This window comes from Gopherus flavomarginatus, chromosome 3 (genome assembly GCF_025201925.1).
Source record: "Gopherus flavomarginatus isolate rGopFla2 chromosome 3, rGopFla2.mat.asm, whole genome shotgun sequence".
NCBI classification, from domain to species: domain Eukaryota; kingdom Metazoa; phylum Chordata; order Testudines; family Testudinidae; genus Gopherus; species Gopherus flavomarginatus.
This window is the reverse complement of record NC_066619.1, coordinates 91,005,739-91,023,484: the sequence shown is the minus strand read 5'-3', so window position 1 is coordinate 91,023,484 and position 17,746 is coordinate 91,005,739. Positions and strand designations below refer to the sequence as shown.

At 42.5% G+C, this 17,746-nt stretch overlaps 2 protein-coding genes across 5 annotated transcripts in view; one reads left to right on the top strand and one right to left on the bottom strand.

The window, feature by feature from the left end:
- Positions 1-89: 89 nt before the first annotated feature.
- LOC127047585 (iron-sulfur cluster assembly 1 homolog, mitochondrial-like) lies at positions 90-15,982 on the bottom strand. Its single transcript, XM_050946017.1, is given in 5 exon segments — positions 90-392; positions 2,247-2,352; positions 8,037-8,090; positions 15,790-15,912; positions 15,914-15,982. Coding segments are annotated over 5 exon segments (486 nt in total). The 5' UTR covers positions 15,968-15,982; the 3' UTR covers positions 90-243.
- TUT7 (terminal uridylyl transferase 7) overlaps positions 15,884-17,746 on the top strand; it is a 47,123-nt gene continuing 45,260 nt past the window's right edge. For 3 of the 4 annotated variants that reach the window (XM_050945563.1, XM_050945562.1, XM_050945560.1), the window contains exon 1: positions 15,884-16,115. The gene's annotated coding sequence lies outside the window, so the exon portion shown is untranslated. The other variant, XM_050945561.1, reaches the window with a different exon arrangement.

Sequence of the window (17,746 nt, the reverse complement as noted above, 5' to 3'; positions counted from 1 at the left end):
CTACTGCACTTTGCTGTTCTTACTGTCTACAGCCCAATTCACCCCAAATTACTGCATAAATACACCAGTGCTGAAATTTAACACACAGGTTACATTTCCAAAATGCATTCACTTTATTTTCCTTGAAATGCAGCCACACTTTACAAAGCCTAAAAACCTGAAAGAAATGTGACAGCTTTAAAAGGTCACACTGATGAAGAAGTGTTTCATGGTGTTAAAAGCCAAGGTAATAGTCCTGATATTTCAAATGTTAAAGCTTTCTCCACAGCCGCATGTTCCTTTGATGTTTGGATTATTGAAAACAAATTCACTGGATAGTTTGTCTTCTACATAGTCCATTTCAGTTCCTAGAAGTGTCAGTTGTGCTTTCTTTTCAATAAACACTCTGACTCCTTGAATGGGACAAAAACAAAACAACTGTTATGTAATCTGACACAGATCTTCTGTTACAGTACAATCTGGTAGATAACTGATATAAAATGAAGCTAAAAACTGAGGTCTGTCAGTGAAATTATTGATGCATTTTCTTACTTTCAAGATATTCATCCTTTTCTTGCCTTTGCTAAAAAACTCCAAAGTTGAGATTACAGAGTGTGTTCTCACTTGCTATCTGTAAATGGTTGAGTACTGATATTATGGTATACTTATTTACACTTTGAGGGGTCATGCCAATGTAATTGTGTAACTGTGCAATAAAGTGCAGCTTTGACACTCCCACAGACTGGAATAAGAAGTAAGTTTTTAATAGTGAGAGTAATTAACCCTTGGAAGAACTTAAAGGGCCATGCTGGATTCACCATCACTGACAATTGTTAAATCAATTTTGGATTTTATTTTTTTTTAAAAGACATATGATGTAGGAATTATTTTGGGGGAAGTTCTATAGCCTGTGTTACACAGAAGGTCAGACTAGATGATCACATTGAACCCTTCTGACCTTGGTGTCTATGAATTATGTTCATTAATCCATTTCTACTGGGATTACTAACATTCCAAAGATCTGCACTGCTTTCAAGCAGCTGACTTTTTAAAGAAAACTTGCCTCAAAAATATTTTCTTATTTCCTTCTCAAATAGACTATCCTTCCCCTTGCCAAAGTTATATGGATGAAGCTGAGTTACTAGCAATATTTAGTTCTGTACTAGTGGGAGGTGTAAGGTCCATTCAATATACTATAAAGCAAAACAATCAGGGCTAGGAATTAGTGCTTCTAAAGTCTTAACAGCCAGTTCCAATAACGTACAGAAGTTTTACAGGCTGCAGGATGTTGAACATTAAGACTGCACTTTTAATTATAGACTATTTATGATTCCTCATTTTAATAAGCCAATTTTGCAATTTGCAGATGAAGAAATAAAAAACAATACCAATAATGATAAACCCAAGAAGGGAATCCATTTGTTTATATAAAAGCTGTGTTTTTTGGAAGGTCCTTTGTTTCATCTTAGTATATTCAGTGCCAGTGTATATCAATGTAACCCAGGGATGCAGCAACCCCAAGGGCCTGGAGCCACCAAGGTTAGCCATCAGAAGTAGGCTGCGCTGACAAAGAAGTGCTTGTGACAAAGTCTGTTGGAGGATGTGCTCCACCAAGCAACCTGCACAAGGAGGAGCCTATGATACTCAAGTATTAACTTAAAGCTGCCACCCCACCACCAGATGGAAACGTAGCCTCCCAGGCCCTGGAGAACTCCAACCCATGGTAAGCCTGGACATATAGTGGGGAAGGAAAAGGTACCCTCTGTGCTACCAGCATTTAACTTAATCCAGGAAGCTTTAACAAATGGGTACCTTTACAATGGAATCTAAAGTGACAGCAACAGCAGTTCCTACCAAGGCATGCAAGGGTTTCTCTCAGTAACTTCATGTATCTAGTAAATTCTACCCTGTCTCTACTCCATTATAGTTTGGACGTTTAGGGCTGGTCTACACTACGGGGGAAATTCGATCTTAGTACGCAACTTCAGCTACGTGAATAACGTAGCTGAAGTCGAAGTATCTAAGTTCGAATTACTCACCGTCCTCACGGCGCGGGATCGATGTCCGCGGCTCCCCCTGTCGATTCTGCAACTCCATTCGGGTTGGTGGAGTCTAGATGAGATGTGATATATCGATCCCCGAGCAATCGATTGCTACCTGCCGCTACGGCGGGTAGTGAAGACGTACCCATAGTAATCAAGTTATTGTGCACCTGCCCTCTCCACCTTTTTACTGCTTCAAATAGATAAGAACAAATAAACACTCACCATCTTGAATTACTTCTTCATCAGAGTCGTCTTTTGTTTTTGTATAGTCTAACGTGTATGAAAGTCCATTACATCCCCTTGTACGGACTCCAACTTTCACACCTACCTGAAATATAAAAGTTTTATTCACTTTTATTTAAATGTACAGTGTGCCAGCAGAGAGTTGGAAACTCAGTGCACGAATCAACTCAATAGCTACCACTCAATGTTTTTCCCTTCTCATATAGGGTTAAAATTAGGATGAATTCATTTTAGGAATGAAGGGCTAAAATGTCTTGGGTTGCTTTTTTTTGGTACGGACAGACTAGAAAAGTGAGTCAGAACTTTTAAGTTATAAAATGCATAATATATACTCAAACTGAAGCTTAACTCCCATGCACTACGCTAGTACAATTTATACCTATAATTCTACACTAGGGGTAGTAATAGTGGTGAAAATGTCAATGGAGCAGAGTCACTTCTACCATCATATTGTCAGGGTTAGCCTGAGCCCTGCCTCTACTACAACTTCCATTCTACTTTTGCTATCACATGCAGTGTTGCAATGGTGGAAAGCTACACATATAAGTTTTCCTATTGTGGACAAAGACCTACAGTGTGTAAAAATAGCAATCTAATGTAATTCACTAGTAAAACTGTTGGCACCTTGTAGGTGTTTGGTCTTTTAAGCAGTTTGGATGAGAAAATCTTGCTTCAAAGACAAATGGTTTTATGACTTCAAATGAGACAGTTTGTTTATATAGCACTGTCAGATCACAGCACTTTACAGACTTGAACACTCACTCACCAGAGAAAGGAAGCCAGTTCTAGGGCTTAATGGGATGCATTCCAAATTCTCTCCCCCAGCTCTCATCCGCCCCAGTAAAAATCACAGTACAGATCTTCTGCATGCCTGTTGCAATGAGTTGCAGGCTGGTGCTTACTTCTCCTCATTGTAGGAGCAATTGAAGCAACTTACATAATGCTGGCAAGTTTGAGGCTGAGCCAAATACAGTTACATTTTCACAGCACTGCTATGCTGATTAGTGAAGAGAACCTCTATTTCACAGTATACTGAAAAGTTACATGGGTTGCAATTTTCATTATCCACATTACCACTCAGCCCTTCCCATTTTTAAGATCTGCTCAGCATTGACCCAGTAAGCCATACTAACTTATAATTCAGTCCAGGGCCGGCCCATAACATTTTGGCACCTGAGGCGGGGAACTCAAATGACGCCCCATGCCCCTTCGCTTGGGCCAAAACTTCGAAAGGTCTCAATTCTGCCTTCTGCCTGTTCGACTCCTCTCATGGTACTGCTCTGCTACCTACCTCAAAGGAGAACTAACAACTTAAAATGTCTTGTTCAAAAAATTTAAGTAACATTTAACTTTCAAATGCCTGAACAGCAAATATAACTTTTCTTGTCTGCATAGTAAACAATGGAATTTTTTATCTGTTTGAATAATCGAAGTGGTGCTTTCTGTGCCTTCTTGGCTGCAAAGCTTTGAACTGCTTCCTGAAGGTCCACAGTCTGGGCCACTCATGCTCTATTGAGATGGTTGCAAGGACGACCAGCCTCTCCTGTGTCATTGTGGAGCATAGATGTGTTTTTACTAACTTCAGCTTGGAGAAGCTGTGTTCTCCACTGGTAACTGTTACAGGAAGTGTTAGAAGTATGCGCAGAGCAACAAAAGCATTTGCAAAGAGGGTGATCATCTTATTTGTGCACATATATTCCAGAACAGCCTTTGGAGTTGATCCTGCTGAAATGTATCTTGAAAGGGCTTTCAGTTCATCACCTAAATCACTCGCCTCAATATCGTGCATGTCATCATGTGTCAACACTGTCTCTACTGCCCTGTATTGCTGATGTAGGTCTTCTTCAGGTATAGTGAGGAATTTTGGAATATCATATAACATCCCAAATATACTGCTGTGTTCCTTGAGCTGCATGAAACGTTCTTCAACTGACTGTATTGCATAATCTAGCACCTGGTTAAAGAATTCAACTTTGAATTGTTGTTTGGGGTCTCTTATGGGATTATCCTGTGCCTCGTAATCAAAATGTCTTCTTCCTCAGTGACTCTTGTATTCTTGAATGGGTGGGAAAATAGCTTCAGTGTGAAATTCCTCTGCCAACTTCTGTGTACTCTTCAGAATGTTTTGAAATCCCTCATCTGACCGGTAAGACTGTAGGTATGACTTTGCTTTGTCCAGTTGTTCCATTGGTCCAGATATATCAAGGTCAACACCTTGGAGTCTCTTACTTATAACATTTATTTCAAACAGTATGTCATGCCACAACACGAAGACACAGAAATTTGAAGTTATGTATGTTTCTGGTAATTTCATTTCCCTCTGCCACTGTTTTCCCGCAAACAGTCCCGGTCATAGCATTATCCTCCATAATGGCAACTATGACATCATCTATCTTCCCAATTTGGTGTTTGATAGGCTTTATCGCCTCCACTCCACTTTCACATCGTGCGGCACTCAGTGGTTTCAGTGTCAGAGAGGATGTTCTCATATGTTGCTTCAAAATTTCCCATCGATGAGCTGATGCAGAGAAAAATACATAGATGCTTTGAATTACATTAAAATATTCAGCAGTCTCACTAGAAGCTGATGTTGCATCACTGACCACGAAGTTCAACGAATGAGAACTGCATGGGACAAAAAAAGCTCAAGGGTTTAACTCTCAGATCCATATCTGCACTCCTCTGTTCTTTCCTCTCATGTTGGCACCATTATCGTAGCCCTGACCTCATGTCAGCTATCGCAATTCCATATCTTCCAGCTTTTTAAGAAGCACATTTGTCATACCAGCTCCTGTAGTATCAGCAATGTCAATAAATTCTAGAAAACGCTCTCTGATCATTACCATTGCAGGGACATTTTCACTAGGCTCTGTTGTTGTTACAAAATGCACCATTAAAGTCATTTGTTCCGTATGGCCGATGTCAGGTGTGCAGTCCAGAACAACAGAGTAATATCTTGCTGACTTCAAATCTGCCACAATCTTCTGTTTGACTTTTGTCGCCAAGAACTGTATGATCTCATTTTGAATTGTTTTTCCATGGTAGTGGTGTGTGCGCATTTCTTGGGTGGTGACTCTTCTTAGATGCTGCTGGAGTACAGCATCAAACTCAGCCATCAGCTCCACAATTTTAAGGAAGTTTCCACTGTTTGTCACATACAGCTGCTCTGAAGTGCCATGCAGTGCTAGGTTTTAGGTAGCAAGCACTCTCACAATGGTAATGAGCCTTTTCAGAACATTTTGCCAGTAAAGAGACTCTGATGCAATCTTCCCTTGATGCTGATTATCTATGGTGGCCTTTAACCGTAGTCTCATCTCAAGCTCTTTCCACTTATGGAATAATTTCTGGTGATTTGCTGCCTTCCCACGGCATGACAGACTTCTAGCCAGATTTTTCTAGTCCTTTGTTCCTGTAGAACCCAATGTGGCTGGAACATTAGACTGGAAGAGTTTGCCACAAAAAGAGTATGCAGCATTCTGGGTTTTTGAGTACATAAACCATGGCCTCTCCACTTTGTCACCATTGTGGATTTTGCACCAGTAATGTGTTGGATGGAAACTTCTATTTTCATTGTCTTTGGGGAACATGAAGTTTTTCCACTTACTGTGGCCAATGCACTACAAGGAAGTCCCTCAGGCTACTGCTCAAGTGGATCCACAGTCCTGGATCATCTAGACTTAAGGAACTAAACTCAGCAACAGCTGTTTCTTGTGCCTCCATCACACTCTCCTCTGATCTACACTTTTCTTCAGGAATGTGCATGGTTATATCCATATGAGATGGAAATATGGATGCTGCAGTAGCTGCCAGGTCACCTGCACTCTAAGATCAGCATCTCCTCACCACTCGCATCCTCATTGGGGCCGGAAGGCTCACTGTGAACATTTGTGTCTATGTATCTCAGGAGAGCTCCTTCCTGCTTATATAGAAAAGCTTCCTTTGCTTTCTTTCTTTTTCTGAATGCTGCCCCAGAGGGGAGTTTTCTTTTTTCCACTCATGACTGCTGTTCTGTGCCAACTATAGTGGCTCTCAACACTCAATTGAAGGGGACAAATAAGAAGGCTGGTAGCAGGGCCTGAGTGAGGGAAGATACCAGCATCTTAAGGGCCTAAATGGCTCCTACTACTTCAGTTGACTGCCTGTTCTCCTCAAGGGGACTCAGGGAAGCAACAGGAAAGAAGGAAGCTTCCTGAGAAGCTGGTGTTAATCAGTCCAGACTCCTGGGAGTGCTAGAGAAATACATAAGAGGCTCCTCCTCCTCCTCTCTCTCCTTGCAGCTCCTGCTGTTTTCTATTATTCCCTGTCACCTTTTCTCTTGCCTGCCTGTTACGTCTCTTGTGCCCTCCTTCCTCCAGCACAGCACTCCACCATCTCTGTACATCTAGAGCACAGAGAATACATATGCACCAGCAGCAGACACAGTTTTCTACACTCTGGGTCCTAGTGGTGCGCCCCACAGTCTGGCACCTGAGGCAGCCACCTCAATTCGCCTCATGGCAAGGCCAGCCCTGATTCACTCAATATATTCTAACCACTAGCTACACACAGGTCAGACCAAAAGAAGATCTGCATAAACAACAGTTGAAAAGTAGTTGCCAGGAACACGTGGACCAGAAAACACTCTGCACAGTGACACTGTCTATTCCAAACAGCCATATTGTACCCTACACATGAAATCTTTACTACATAATTATGAGGAAGGGAAATAATCTGTATAATTATTGTGTTGGATGGTGTTTATGGCTGCCAGCAACAAGATCTTTAATTTATGACAATCACAGACCTCATTAAAAACTGATGGGCATATAACAATTAAATGCCCCTGTATGTAGTGATAGCTGGAAACAAGCAAGCCACCACCCAAGGCAATGGCCACATGGCAAAGTCGATCAGAAGCTAAACCATGTGGGCTAAGAGGATTCCTTGGGAGTAATTACAAACACAGGGACGAGGGACTTGACTGGTTGTAGCTGTGTATGTGATAAACAGAAAGTGAGAGAAGCAGTTGTGAGAGTGGCCCTGATAAGAAGATAAGAGACAGATTTTCTTTTGGGCATAGTACTTGCTGGAGCAAATTTGGATTTCTGAGTAAGGAAAACACCTGCTGTTTGTTTTTACTGTGTTCAGAGAAACAGGAATTTGTGTACATTCTTGTAAATAAACAGGATCACACCAAGAAATACTGACTAGTAGCATTAATGTCTTCTCCTAACAGAAACAAGCAAGACCCCAAATACTGGCCAGAAGGGGCAACATTATGTGGACATAACATACTTTACAACAAAATAACCTGCTCTGAGAAATTCAACATTTTCATAAAATTATTTGAAGAATACCTTCACATCAATAGTTGGAGATCTCTTGCCATACTAGGAAATCATTACCTTACTAGCATCAACAGATTAGACTAGTTTCCTTAAAGTGGTAGTATGGACATACTTTAAAATCTTGTGAAACCTTTAAAGAATGCAAGCTGGAGTTTAATCTGTCTCAAAGATTATGACAGTTGATTTATTGTCATAGTCATTTCCCCCCCACCTCATTTGATTTTTGTATATGAAAATAAAGCTTGTTGGATAAATGCATTTATTAAAAAATAAAGGAAGATCTCATGTCTAAATGGTGTCCGCAGTGATTGTTTCAAACTGCATTGTTTTACACTGATCACAAGTACCTGAGACAGCTGCTAGTATAATAAAGAGTGCTCTTCATAAGGTAAGCTAAAAAATATTAGAATAGTGTACAAGAATGCCATCCATTTGTACTTACATGATCAGGTTTATCTTTAAGAAGCTGTTTTATCTTATGTACAGCTGACGGAGTCTGAAAAATAAAGAGATTTTATTAACTTTTCCCTGCTTTGAAAAATGTTAAAAGTTCTGAATAATATTCAGTCTTCTATTGCTTCTACTGTCCATTCCAAATAAAAGCTCAGTTTCATTCCAGCTTCACAGCTGTTAAGTTTTCACTTCAGCTTCTCCTCCTGCACATTAGACGTCCACCTCTCACATTGGTGTCACTAGTGAGAGTATAAACTAGCCATTCAACTTGTTGTGTTTTGCGGTTACAAACTACAATTAACACCCTAAATTGCATAATTTTAGGCTGTCTGTCAGATGTAGACTCAGGGCTTGTCTACACTTACTGGAGGATCGCGCTGCGGTGATCGATGCATCAGTGGTTGATTTAGTGGGTCTAGTGAAGACCCGCTAAATCAACCCCCGATCGCTCTCCCATTGACTAATGTATTCCACCTGATTGAGGAGAGTAAGAGGAGTCAATGGGACCCCATAGTAAGTAGAACTAAGCTACGTTGATTTGAGTTACGCTAGTCACGTAACTCAAATTATGTAGTTTAGATCAACTTTTCCCTTTAGTGTAGACAAGGTCTCATAAAATTAAACTGGTTAATGCATATGAGGATTTACTGAAAAGAGCAGAGTTTATAAATTAACTTCACCACAAGCTGAAAACATAATGTAAAGGAGATCAGATCGCCCTCTGCCTCCCACCAGACAGACTACACATTTGTAGATAATAAATGAATATATCACAGGAAGTTAAGAGACTAAAATTTAGATTCTCTTTTTGAAAAATACAGTACTGAAAATTGAGAAACTTCTTGAGAAGCTCGCCACAAGATTTTTTGTGTTAAGTTTGCAACCATACACTGCAATATCGTGCTAGTGCATAAAACCTAGAAAATGTTAGTATGCCTTCATTGCCCAACCTGAGTGACATGTTAGAATAACTAAACATAGACCGTGAGACTGCGAATTTTGAAATTCTTTCAGTTTAAGATGATAAAATAAGTTAAGTTTTCTTGTGTTATTAAACTATGATCTTTAATCTAAAAGTGTTAGTATGAGAAGCTAGCCAGACTCTGGCTCTGCAGAAATCAGTTTTATCAAAGTCTAGGTGCCACAGAACTGGGTTCAGAAACAAAGCCATCAAAAAATATCTACTTTATATACCTGCAAGTAGCCTGATGTTCAATCACCAGGGGAACACTGGAACTGCAGTACCAGAGACCAAACACACTGAGTTCAATAGCATGTCCCCCATAGTGAAGATTGGCAGCCAATGCAAAGGAAGATATAAGCCCTCATAATGGTATAAATCTACCATAAGAAAGCCAAAATTGACAACTGCATTCTCCCACTTATCAATGGTGAGCAGGAAATTTCCATGGTGAATAGAGAGAGGGCTGTTTCTATAGAAGTTTAGTTTTCATTAAAAAAAACAAAATTCTTGCTTTTATAATTATGAAGATAACCTTCTCAAGTCGAAATAGCTGTACTCTGATGTAGTTTTCCTTCTGCATCTCATAAAACCATCAACTAAGTCTCATGTTCTGATCTTAGCCCACAGCCCAAGCGAGCAGATGCACTGAGGAGTTCTGAAGTTTAAACCATTTTGTGCCATAGTTTTGAGGGGTAAAGCCATTACATCTGTAATTTGTGAATTTTTAATCAACTCTTTCCAAGCCTGTCCCCAAAATCCAGTATGCATGTGGAGTGTTGGCAGCTATTCAGATAAGTCTTCTGGATATTTTTTTCAAGGTTAATCTATATACCGAAGGAAAACTTCTTGACCTGAGCTGGAAATCAGTTTATGCCCCAATAGTCCTTTGGCTTCATATTGTATTCTTGCCAGTAACGGTCACAGATAACCACTACAATTTTTTTTTTAGGGGGTTTTTAAAAATTAGAAGAGATACGTAAGGTTATGAGTGCAAGATAACTAAAGTAATGTTATGGTTGAAACCTCAAATCATTCACCACACAAAAGGCAAGCTTCCTTCAAGACAATATCAACTTCCTCCAGAAACTCTGCAACATTAACAACCTCCTTCCAAACATCGTCCGTGCCATGCCAACATCCCTCATCATAATGGCATTGCTGCCTACCTCAAAAACCTACAAGAGAACTTACAACACTTGGATATCCATGCTAAACACATTGTCAAACCCATCCATTTCATCCTCACTCAGAACTTCACATTTAATACCATACACTTTGTCCAAACCATGGGAACAGAAATGGGTACTAGGATGGCTCCCCAATAAGTCAATCTCTGCATGGGCCACCTTGAGGAAGAATTTCTGGAAAAACTAATCATGAAACCAATGATATACCTGAGATAGATTGATAATATTTTCATTGTCTGGACAGAAGACCTAAACTCCCTCAGATTTCCACCACCACCCTCCATCAAACTCTCTGTAGAACACTCCCACATCACTCCCCACACCAGCATCAACTTCCAGTACACCAGGGGTGAAAGTAACTTAAATTTCTTACTGGTACAGTCATATCGCAACTCCTCTTCCCAGCTCCACTCCTACACACTTATCTTCATAGATCCCTTTGCATAACTCTGATACAGTAGCTGCCTACTACTTACATTCTAGAGTATTGGTACTAGCTTTAAGGGTACATCTACACAGCTGATGTTAAAGCCATGGCAGCGCTTTAACATTGGCTGTGTAGACATACCCTTTTGTGGATGACTTTCAGGTTGTTCATTTGTTGAGGCCTAGGGTGGTGTCACAGACAAGCAAACAGCAGGAAGCCCCTCCAGTGGGAAAGAGCTGCGAGATGGAGAAGTTTCACCTGAGGTGCCAGATGCTGCGAAACCCAGCTTGTACGCTGCCAAGTCCCACGCCTTGCTGCCCAGCCCCCTGCCTCTGGCACGCCACAGCTGCCTGCAACAGGGACTGCTGCAGAGACTCCTCCAAAGGGCCCGGACACAGGAGAAGGAAGGAACATCCCTGGCTCTGGTTCTCCCCGATTGCAGCCAGGTAAGCTCTCCCTCCCGCAGCTGGCTGAATAATGAACGAACTCAAGGGCTGGAAGCAGAGCACAGAGCCCTGAGTATGTAGTGCAAAGCTACCCCTCCATCCTGCAGCATGCACACAACACTCGCTCCCCAAGCTGCCTCATCCCGCAAGGGACCATGCGTGTGGATCTGCATGTTAGAGAGCAGGAGGCCCGCAAGAGAACCCGCTCAAGAGCAAACTGGGTGGGGAGCAAGGGGCTTTCTGCATAATCACACTCCTGGGTCCTGCTCGTATTGCGCTCCTTAGACCCCACACAGCCTGCTGCCTTTCAGTTCTCCTCATCTCCCAGGTCAAGTCTGATTCCCTCTCCAACTACGCTTAAGGGTGGTTGGTCTGCTTGCAGAGAGGGATGTTTGCTGCAAACAGACGATAAATCAGATTTTTTGTTATTACTATAGTTAAACCTAGCTTATTTTACCAATTGATACTGAATGCTTCAGCCACTTTATTACCGATCCACCGTATTGGCCTGTACCGGCTTACTTTCACCTCTGTTATACACCACTATTAGCTTCAACAACTGAACCCTACAAATGACATTATACAAGAAATCCACGGATCACCACATTACCTCCACAGATCCAGAAAAATCTGTTCTATACAGCCAGACACTCAGATACCACAGAATATGCTATTAAGAGAAAGTCTAGGGTACACTTCTTAACACACAGGACGGGGCGGGGCAGGACAGGACGGGGCGGGGCAGGACGGGACGGGGCGGGGGGGGAGAGATAGCTCAGTGGTTTGCACACTGGCCTGCTAAACCCAAGGTTGTGAGTTCAATCCTTGAGGGAGCCATTTAGGGATCTGGGGCAAAAATCTGTCTGAGGATTGGTCCTGCTAGAGCAAGGGGTTGGACCAGATGACCTCTGAGGTCCCTTCCAATCCTGATATTAAAAAAAAAAACACAAGGACACCCTACTAGAGAAGTAGATTGCACCAAATGCCCTGGAAAAAACCTGCTTTGATACAGAAAAAAACAAACAAGCCCATTGATGGCACACTGCTACCACCCCACATTGGAATCCTTCTGGGGTATCAAATAATTATAACCCATATTTAATGGGCACCACATCCTGAAATAAATCTTTCCCAACCACACTCTTGGCCTTCAAACAGCCCCCAGGCCTCACCAAGCTGGGTATCCAAAGCAAGCTCCCCAGACCAGGATACACCAACTCGAAGTGGCACAAGAACTTACCACAGCAACAGATGCAAAACTTGCAGACATATCACCTCCGCAGTGGTGATCAATTTCTCCTCCCCCGAACACACCTTTCAAGATCGTGGAACTACACATGCTTATCACAATGTGGTGTACATCATCAAGCACATCAAATGCCCTAACAACTTGGGAGAAACCAGATAATTACTATGCTCTCAAATGAAACTTGCACAGAAAAATTATAAAAGACCAAAAACTCTATCACCCACGGGTAAACACTTTTCAGTTTCAATATCTGTCCACAAAGGAAATCTGTAGAACATCTTCAAAAGGCAAGCCTGGGAACTTAAATTCATTACTCTGCTAGACATCAAAAACAATGGATTCAACATGGACATTGGTTTTATGGCTTATTACAACAATTTGTAACACCCTCCTCCCTGCCTACTCACCCTTAACTGCCCACTTCAAATCCGTTATGCATACCAATCTAACCCTCAGATGACCACTTTAAATGGCCTCTTGTGTTCTGCCATAAAGTTTACCAATCTATCCCAACTTGAATTTAGGTCAGACACACTAATTTCCTTCCCCAGACCCGAAGAGCTCTGTGCAGCTCAAAAGTTTATATGTTCCACCAACTGAAGTTAACCCAATTAAAAATAAAATTTTTTTTTTTACCTCACCTGCCTTCTCACTCTCATACTTGAAATTTAACATGAAAAAACATCAGGCAATTCAAAGTTATGTTTTCGAAAGCACTTGTATCTCACCTCTTCTTTCTGTAAACTCTAATTTTTAGGACTGTTGATTAATCAGAGTCAATTCATGCGATTCACTAAAAAAAATTAATTGCAATAAAAAAAGTATCACGATTAATCGCAGTTTTAATCGCACTGTTAAACAATAAAATACCAATTGAAATTTATTAAATGTTTTTGGATGGTTCTTCTACGTTTTTGAATATATTGATTTCAATTACAACATGGAATACAGAAGTGTCCAGTGCTCACTTAATATTTTTATTACAAATATTTGTACTGTAAAATGAGAAACAAGGGTATTTTTCAATGCACCTCATACAATTCCATAATGCAATTTCTTTATCGTGAAAGTGCAACTTACAAATGTAGATGTTTTGTTTTTGTTATGTAACTGCACTCAAAAACAAAACGTAAAACTTTAGAGCCTACAAGTCCCACTCAGTCCTACTTTTGTTCAGCCAATCTCTAAGACATACAAGTTTGTTTACATTTACAGGAGATAATACTGCCTGCTTATTTAAAATGTCACCTGAAAGTGAGAACAGGCATTCATATGGCACTGTGTAGCCATCATTGCAAGGTATTTACATGCCAGATATGCTAAACATTCATATGCTCCTTCATGCTTTGGCCACCATTCCAGAGGACATGCTTCCATGCGGATGATGCTCATTAAAAAAAATAATCCATTAATTAAATTTGTGACTGAACTTCTTTGGGGAGAATAGTATGTCTCTTGCTCTGTTTTACCTGCATTGTGCTATATATTTCATGTTATAGGTGTCTCAGATGATGACTCAGCACATGTTCATTTTAAGAACCCTTTCACTGCAGATTTGACAAAATGCAAAGAAGATACCAATGTGAAATTTTTAAAGATAGCTACAGCACTCAACCCAAGGTTTAAGAACCTGATGTGCCTTCCAAAATCTGAGAGAGATGAGGTGGGGAAAGCACAGAATGAAAACCACCAAAAAAGAAAATCAACTGTCTGCAGCTGACGTCTGACTCAGATGATGAAAGTGAAACGTGTCGTTCTGTACTATTTTGGATGGTTATCGAGCAGAACCCCTCATTAGCATGGATGCATGTCTTTTGGAATGATGGTTGAAGAACGAAGGGACATATGAATCTTTAAGATATCTGGCACATTGCGACACTGGCTAAAACAGTGCCATGTGAACACCTGTTCTCACTTTCAGGTGCCATTGTAAACAAGAAGCGGGCAGTATTATCTCCTGCAAATTGTAACCAAACTTGTTTGTCTGAGCGATTGGCCAAAGTAGGACTGAGTGGACTTGTAGGCTCTAAAGTTTTACATTGTTTTATTTTTTAATGCAGTTTTTTTTGTACAGAATTCTATATATGTAAGTTCAACTTTAATGATAAAGAGATTGTAGTACAGTACTTGTATGAGGTGAATTGAAAAATAATATTTCTTTTGTTTTTATAGTGCAAATATCAGTAATCAAAAATATAAAGTGAGCACTGTACACTTTGTGTTCTGTGTTGTAATTGAAATCAATATATTTGAAGATGTAGAAAACATCCAAAATATTTAAACAGATGGTATTCTATTATTAACAGTGCCATTAATTGCACAATTAATCGAGATCTTTTAAAATCATGTGATTAATCACGATTAATGTTTTTAATTGCTTGCCAGCCCTACTAATTTTGTATTTCTTTATTTTTGGAGATGCAACACTTCAGATGTTAATATACTTTCCCCCTTTAATTCACAAGTGTCCAATTTTAAGTCTTACTGATCAGGTATCCTCAATAATAGCCCATAGCATGTGAGTTCTACAAGTTAAGCATGTCATTTAATAATCATACTCCTTTTGTTGATTTTGAAGGCCAACTTCTACACTCAATTATCTGCACACAACCCCTGTTTTAGAATGAATACTTTTTTTCTGTGTACTTATTTTGTTGCTCTATTGACTGGGAGGTTGACAGTTAAAGTTCAGCGCTGGTTTGATGACAGTGTGAAGGTCATCATCTTTCACCTTACGAGGAGGCTGTAAAATGGCCGATGGACCTACAATTGTATTAACAGAACGTTGCTCTGCAGATGCCATGCACGAGAGAGAGACTGGGCAATGGAGGGCAGAATTAGGTCCTAACTTTGCTTTTTTTTTTTTTTTTAATGCATCAAGTGCCACCCTGAGTGTATACGGTGGAGGAAAGGATACATAAGAACATCTAAGTAGGCCTCTGTCTCTTTCATTTCTATCATTGGTCTTCTTATTATTGTCTTTTCTAAAGAAAGCACTCCTTGTATCAGAACCCCCTCATTCACAAGTGCGCCTGCTCATTTCATTGCCCTTCTCTGAGTCTTATTCCTTGCATTTTTAGATGAGGACACGCCGTAGAGATCTATTCTGACACAGCATCAAAAGAAAAAAAGCAATTGGCGGTCATAAGCATAAATCTTACCTACGTATACACTTGTATGTACATACGCAAACACATTACAAGTAGTTCAATGGGGGCTTCAGTCGCGCACAGCCCAAGGAAAGTACCCTTAACGTAAAGTGCTCCATGTAAACCAGACTGCTGCTCAGTACAGGCCATGGGGCCGCTCTTCACCACGGCAGGGGCCGGGCAGCCATCGCCCGGAGACGCGCCCCACACCCCGCCGGGCACCGGCCCCGCTCACCGCCGCCCCGCGGCCGCACGGACCTGGCCCTGGCCCTGGGGCTAAGAGCCGCCGCTGGCACCGCGCGACCCCCCGCGCTACTCACCAGAGTAAGGGCGGCCCGAGTGGCCTGTATCTTCCTCTTGCTCACGGCCCGGACCGTGGCTCTGACCACCGAGGAGGCCATTCCGCCCCTCAGCCCCGTCCTCTCCCGCTGTCCATGGGCACGGGGCAGCGCGTTCTACTCTGCCTCCAGTGTCATGGCGGCCGGACTGTGACGTCATCGCCGGGCGCCCGGCAGGGGAAGGTGCGTGATGACGGAAGGGGACAGCGTTTCCGGAAGCGCTGCCCGGACGGGCTTGTGCAGGACTTCGGGCGCTTCCGCCTCGAGTCGGCACAATGAAGAGGGAGCAATAACCGGAAGAGCCGAGGGTGAGTGTTGTGCTCGGGGCCGCGGCGGCGGCGGCTCTTCTCGAGCCCCTCCCACGACCTCTCCGCGGCTGTTGGGCTCCAGGGCGCGCGCGCCTGACCCCCCTCCCCGCAGTGACCGCGGAGCAGCTTCCCCCCACCCCCTGCGGCCCGTCCCGTCTCGCAGCCCCGCGGCTCCTGGCGCTGCACGGGGAACCCCGGGCCGGGTCCGGCCCCTGAGTTCCTGCCAGCCCGTCGCTCCCCGCTGCTGGCCCGGCCTCTCGACCCCAGCGGGCGGTAGTTGTGGGCGGCGGGGCCCCTCGCTGCCGGCCCGGTGAGGCGGCCTCACGGGGTCGGCAGTTCGCAGCGCGGGGCTGGCGTGTCCCCTGTCCTTGCTGGAGCCTGTCAGGTCCCGCGGGGGCGGGAGGGTGGAGAGTAAACCCAAGCGCGGGCGCACCCTGCCAGGAAGACAACAGCGGCTTGACAGCTCAGCCTCGTGATTCTTGCTACTGTGGGGCAAATCCCTCCTGTACCTCAACGCTGAGCGTCCTCCCTGTGTGTGGTGCATTTCAAAATCTCCCCGGGGTGTTGGGTGTGTATTTGGGTTTTTCTGGGACAATTATAAAACATGTTGCCAGATCGCTAATATACAGTTTCATAGCTGATTCTTTGTTGATCTCTGGAGTGTGTGAAAAGTTATTTTGAAGGTTGTAATACTCTCTCTTTACCCAAGTATCAGAGTGGTAGCCCTGTTAGTCTGGATCTGTGAAAAGCAACAGAGTCCTGTGGCACCTCATAGACTAACAGAAGTATTGGAGCATAAGCTTTTGTGGGTGAATACCCACTTTGTCAGGCACACAGGACCCACAAAAGCTCATGCTCCAATATATCTGTTAGTCTGTAAGATGCCACAGGACTCTTTGATGCTCCTTAGCCAGTAGCCTGGGTCAATTGTGGAGTGCTACATAGGGTGACCAGATGTCCCTATTTTGTAGGGGCAGCCCCGATATTTGGGGCTTGATGTTATATAGGTGCCTATTATCCCCCACCCCGTCCCAATTTTTCACACTTGCTGTCTGGTCACCCTAGCACTACAACACTGTGTAATCATGGATTTAGTACCAATACACCTGTCTAGGTTGTCACCTAATTTATTATGTCTTAATTTTAAGTGCAACATCTGTGTGGTTTAGACCACTTCATTTGTAAATAACCTATTTTATTTATACAAAATTTCATAAAATATGAGAGAATTCAAGACTTTGTGTCGGATGTACACAGGTACTTAGGTATCCAATGATGCAGGTGTAGGGCCTACTAGGATATATGAAAGCACTTCAGCAGGTTAGTTACTGAAGTCCCAATGAAGAAGCTAACTCAGGGTACATCTGCAGTGTGATAAAAGACCCACAGCTGCTCTTGCAGCTCAGCCTGCAATGGTCTGAAATTGCAGGGTACACAAGCGGGAGAAGGGGTCTCAGAGCTCAGGTTCCAGCCTGGCATCTATACTGAAATGTATAGCCCTGCAGCCTAAACTCTGCAAGCCTGAGTTAGCTGACCTAGGTTCTGTGAGTTAGTGCCGCAGGTTTTTTTTTGTTGCAATGTAGACATAACGTTAGGTTCCTCACTGGATTTTTCAAAAGTGCCTGTCTGCA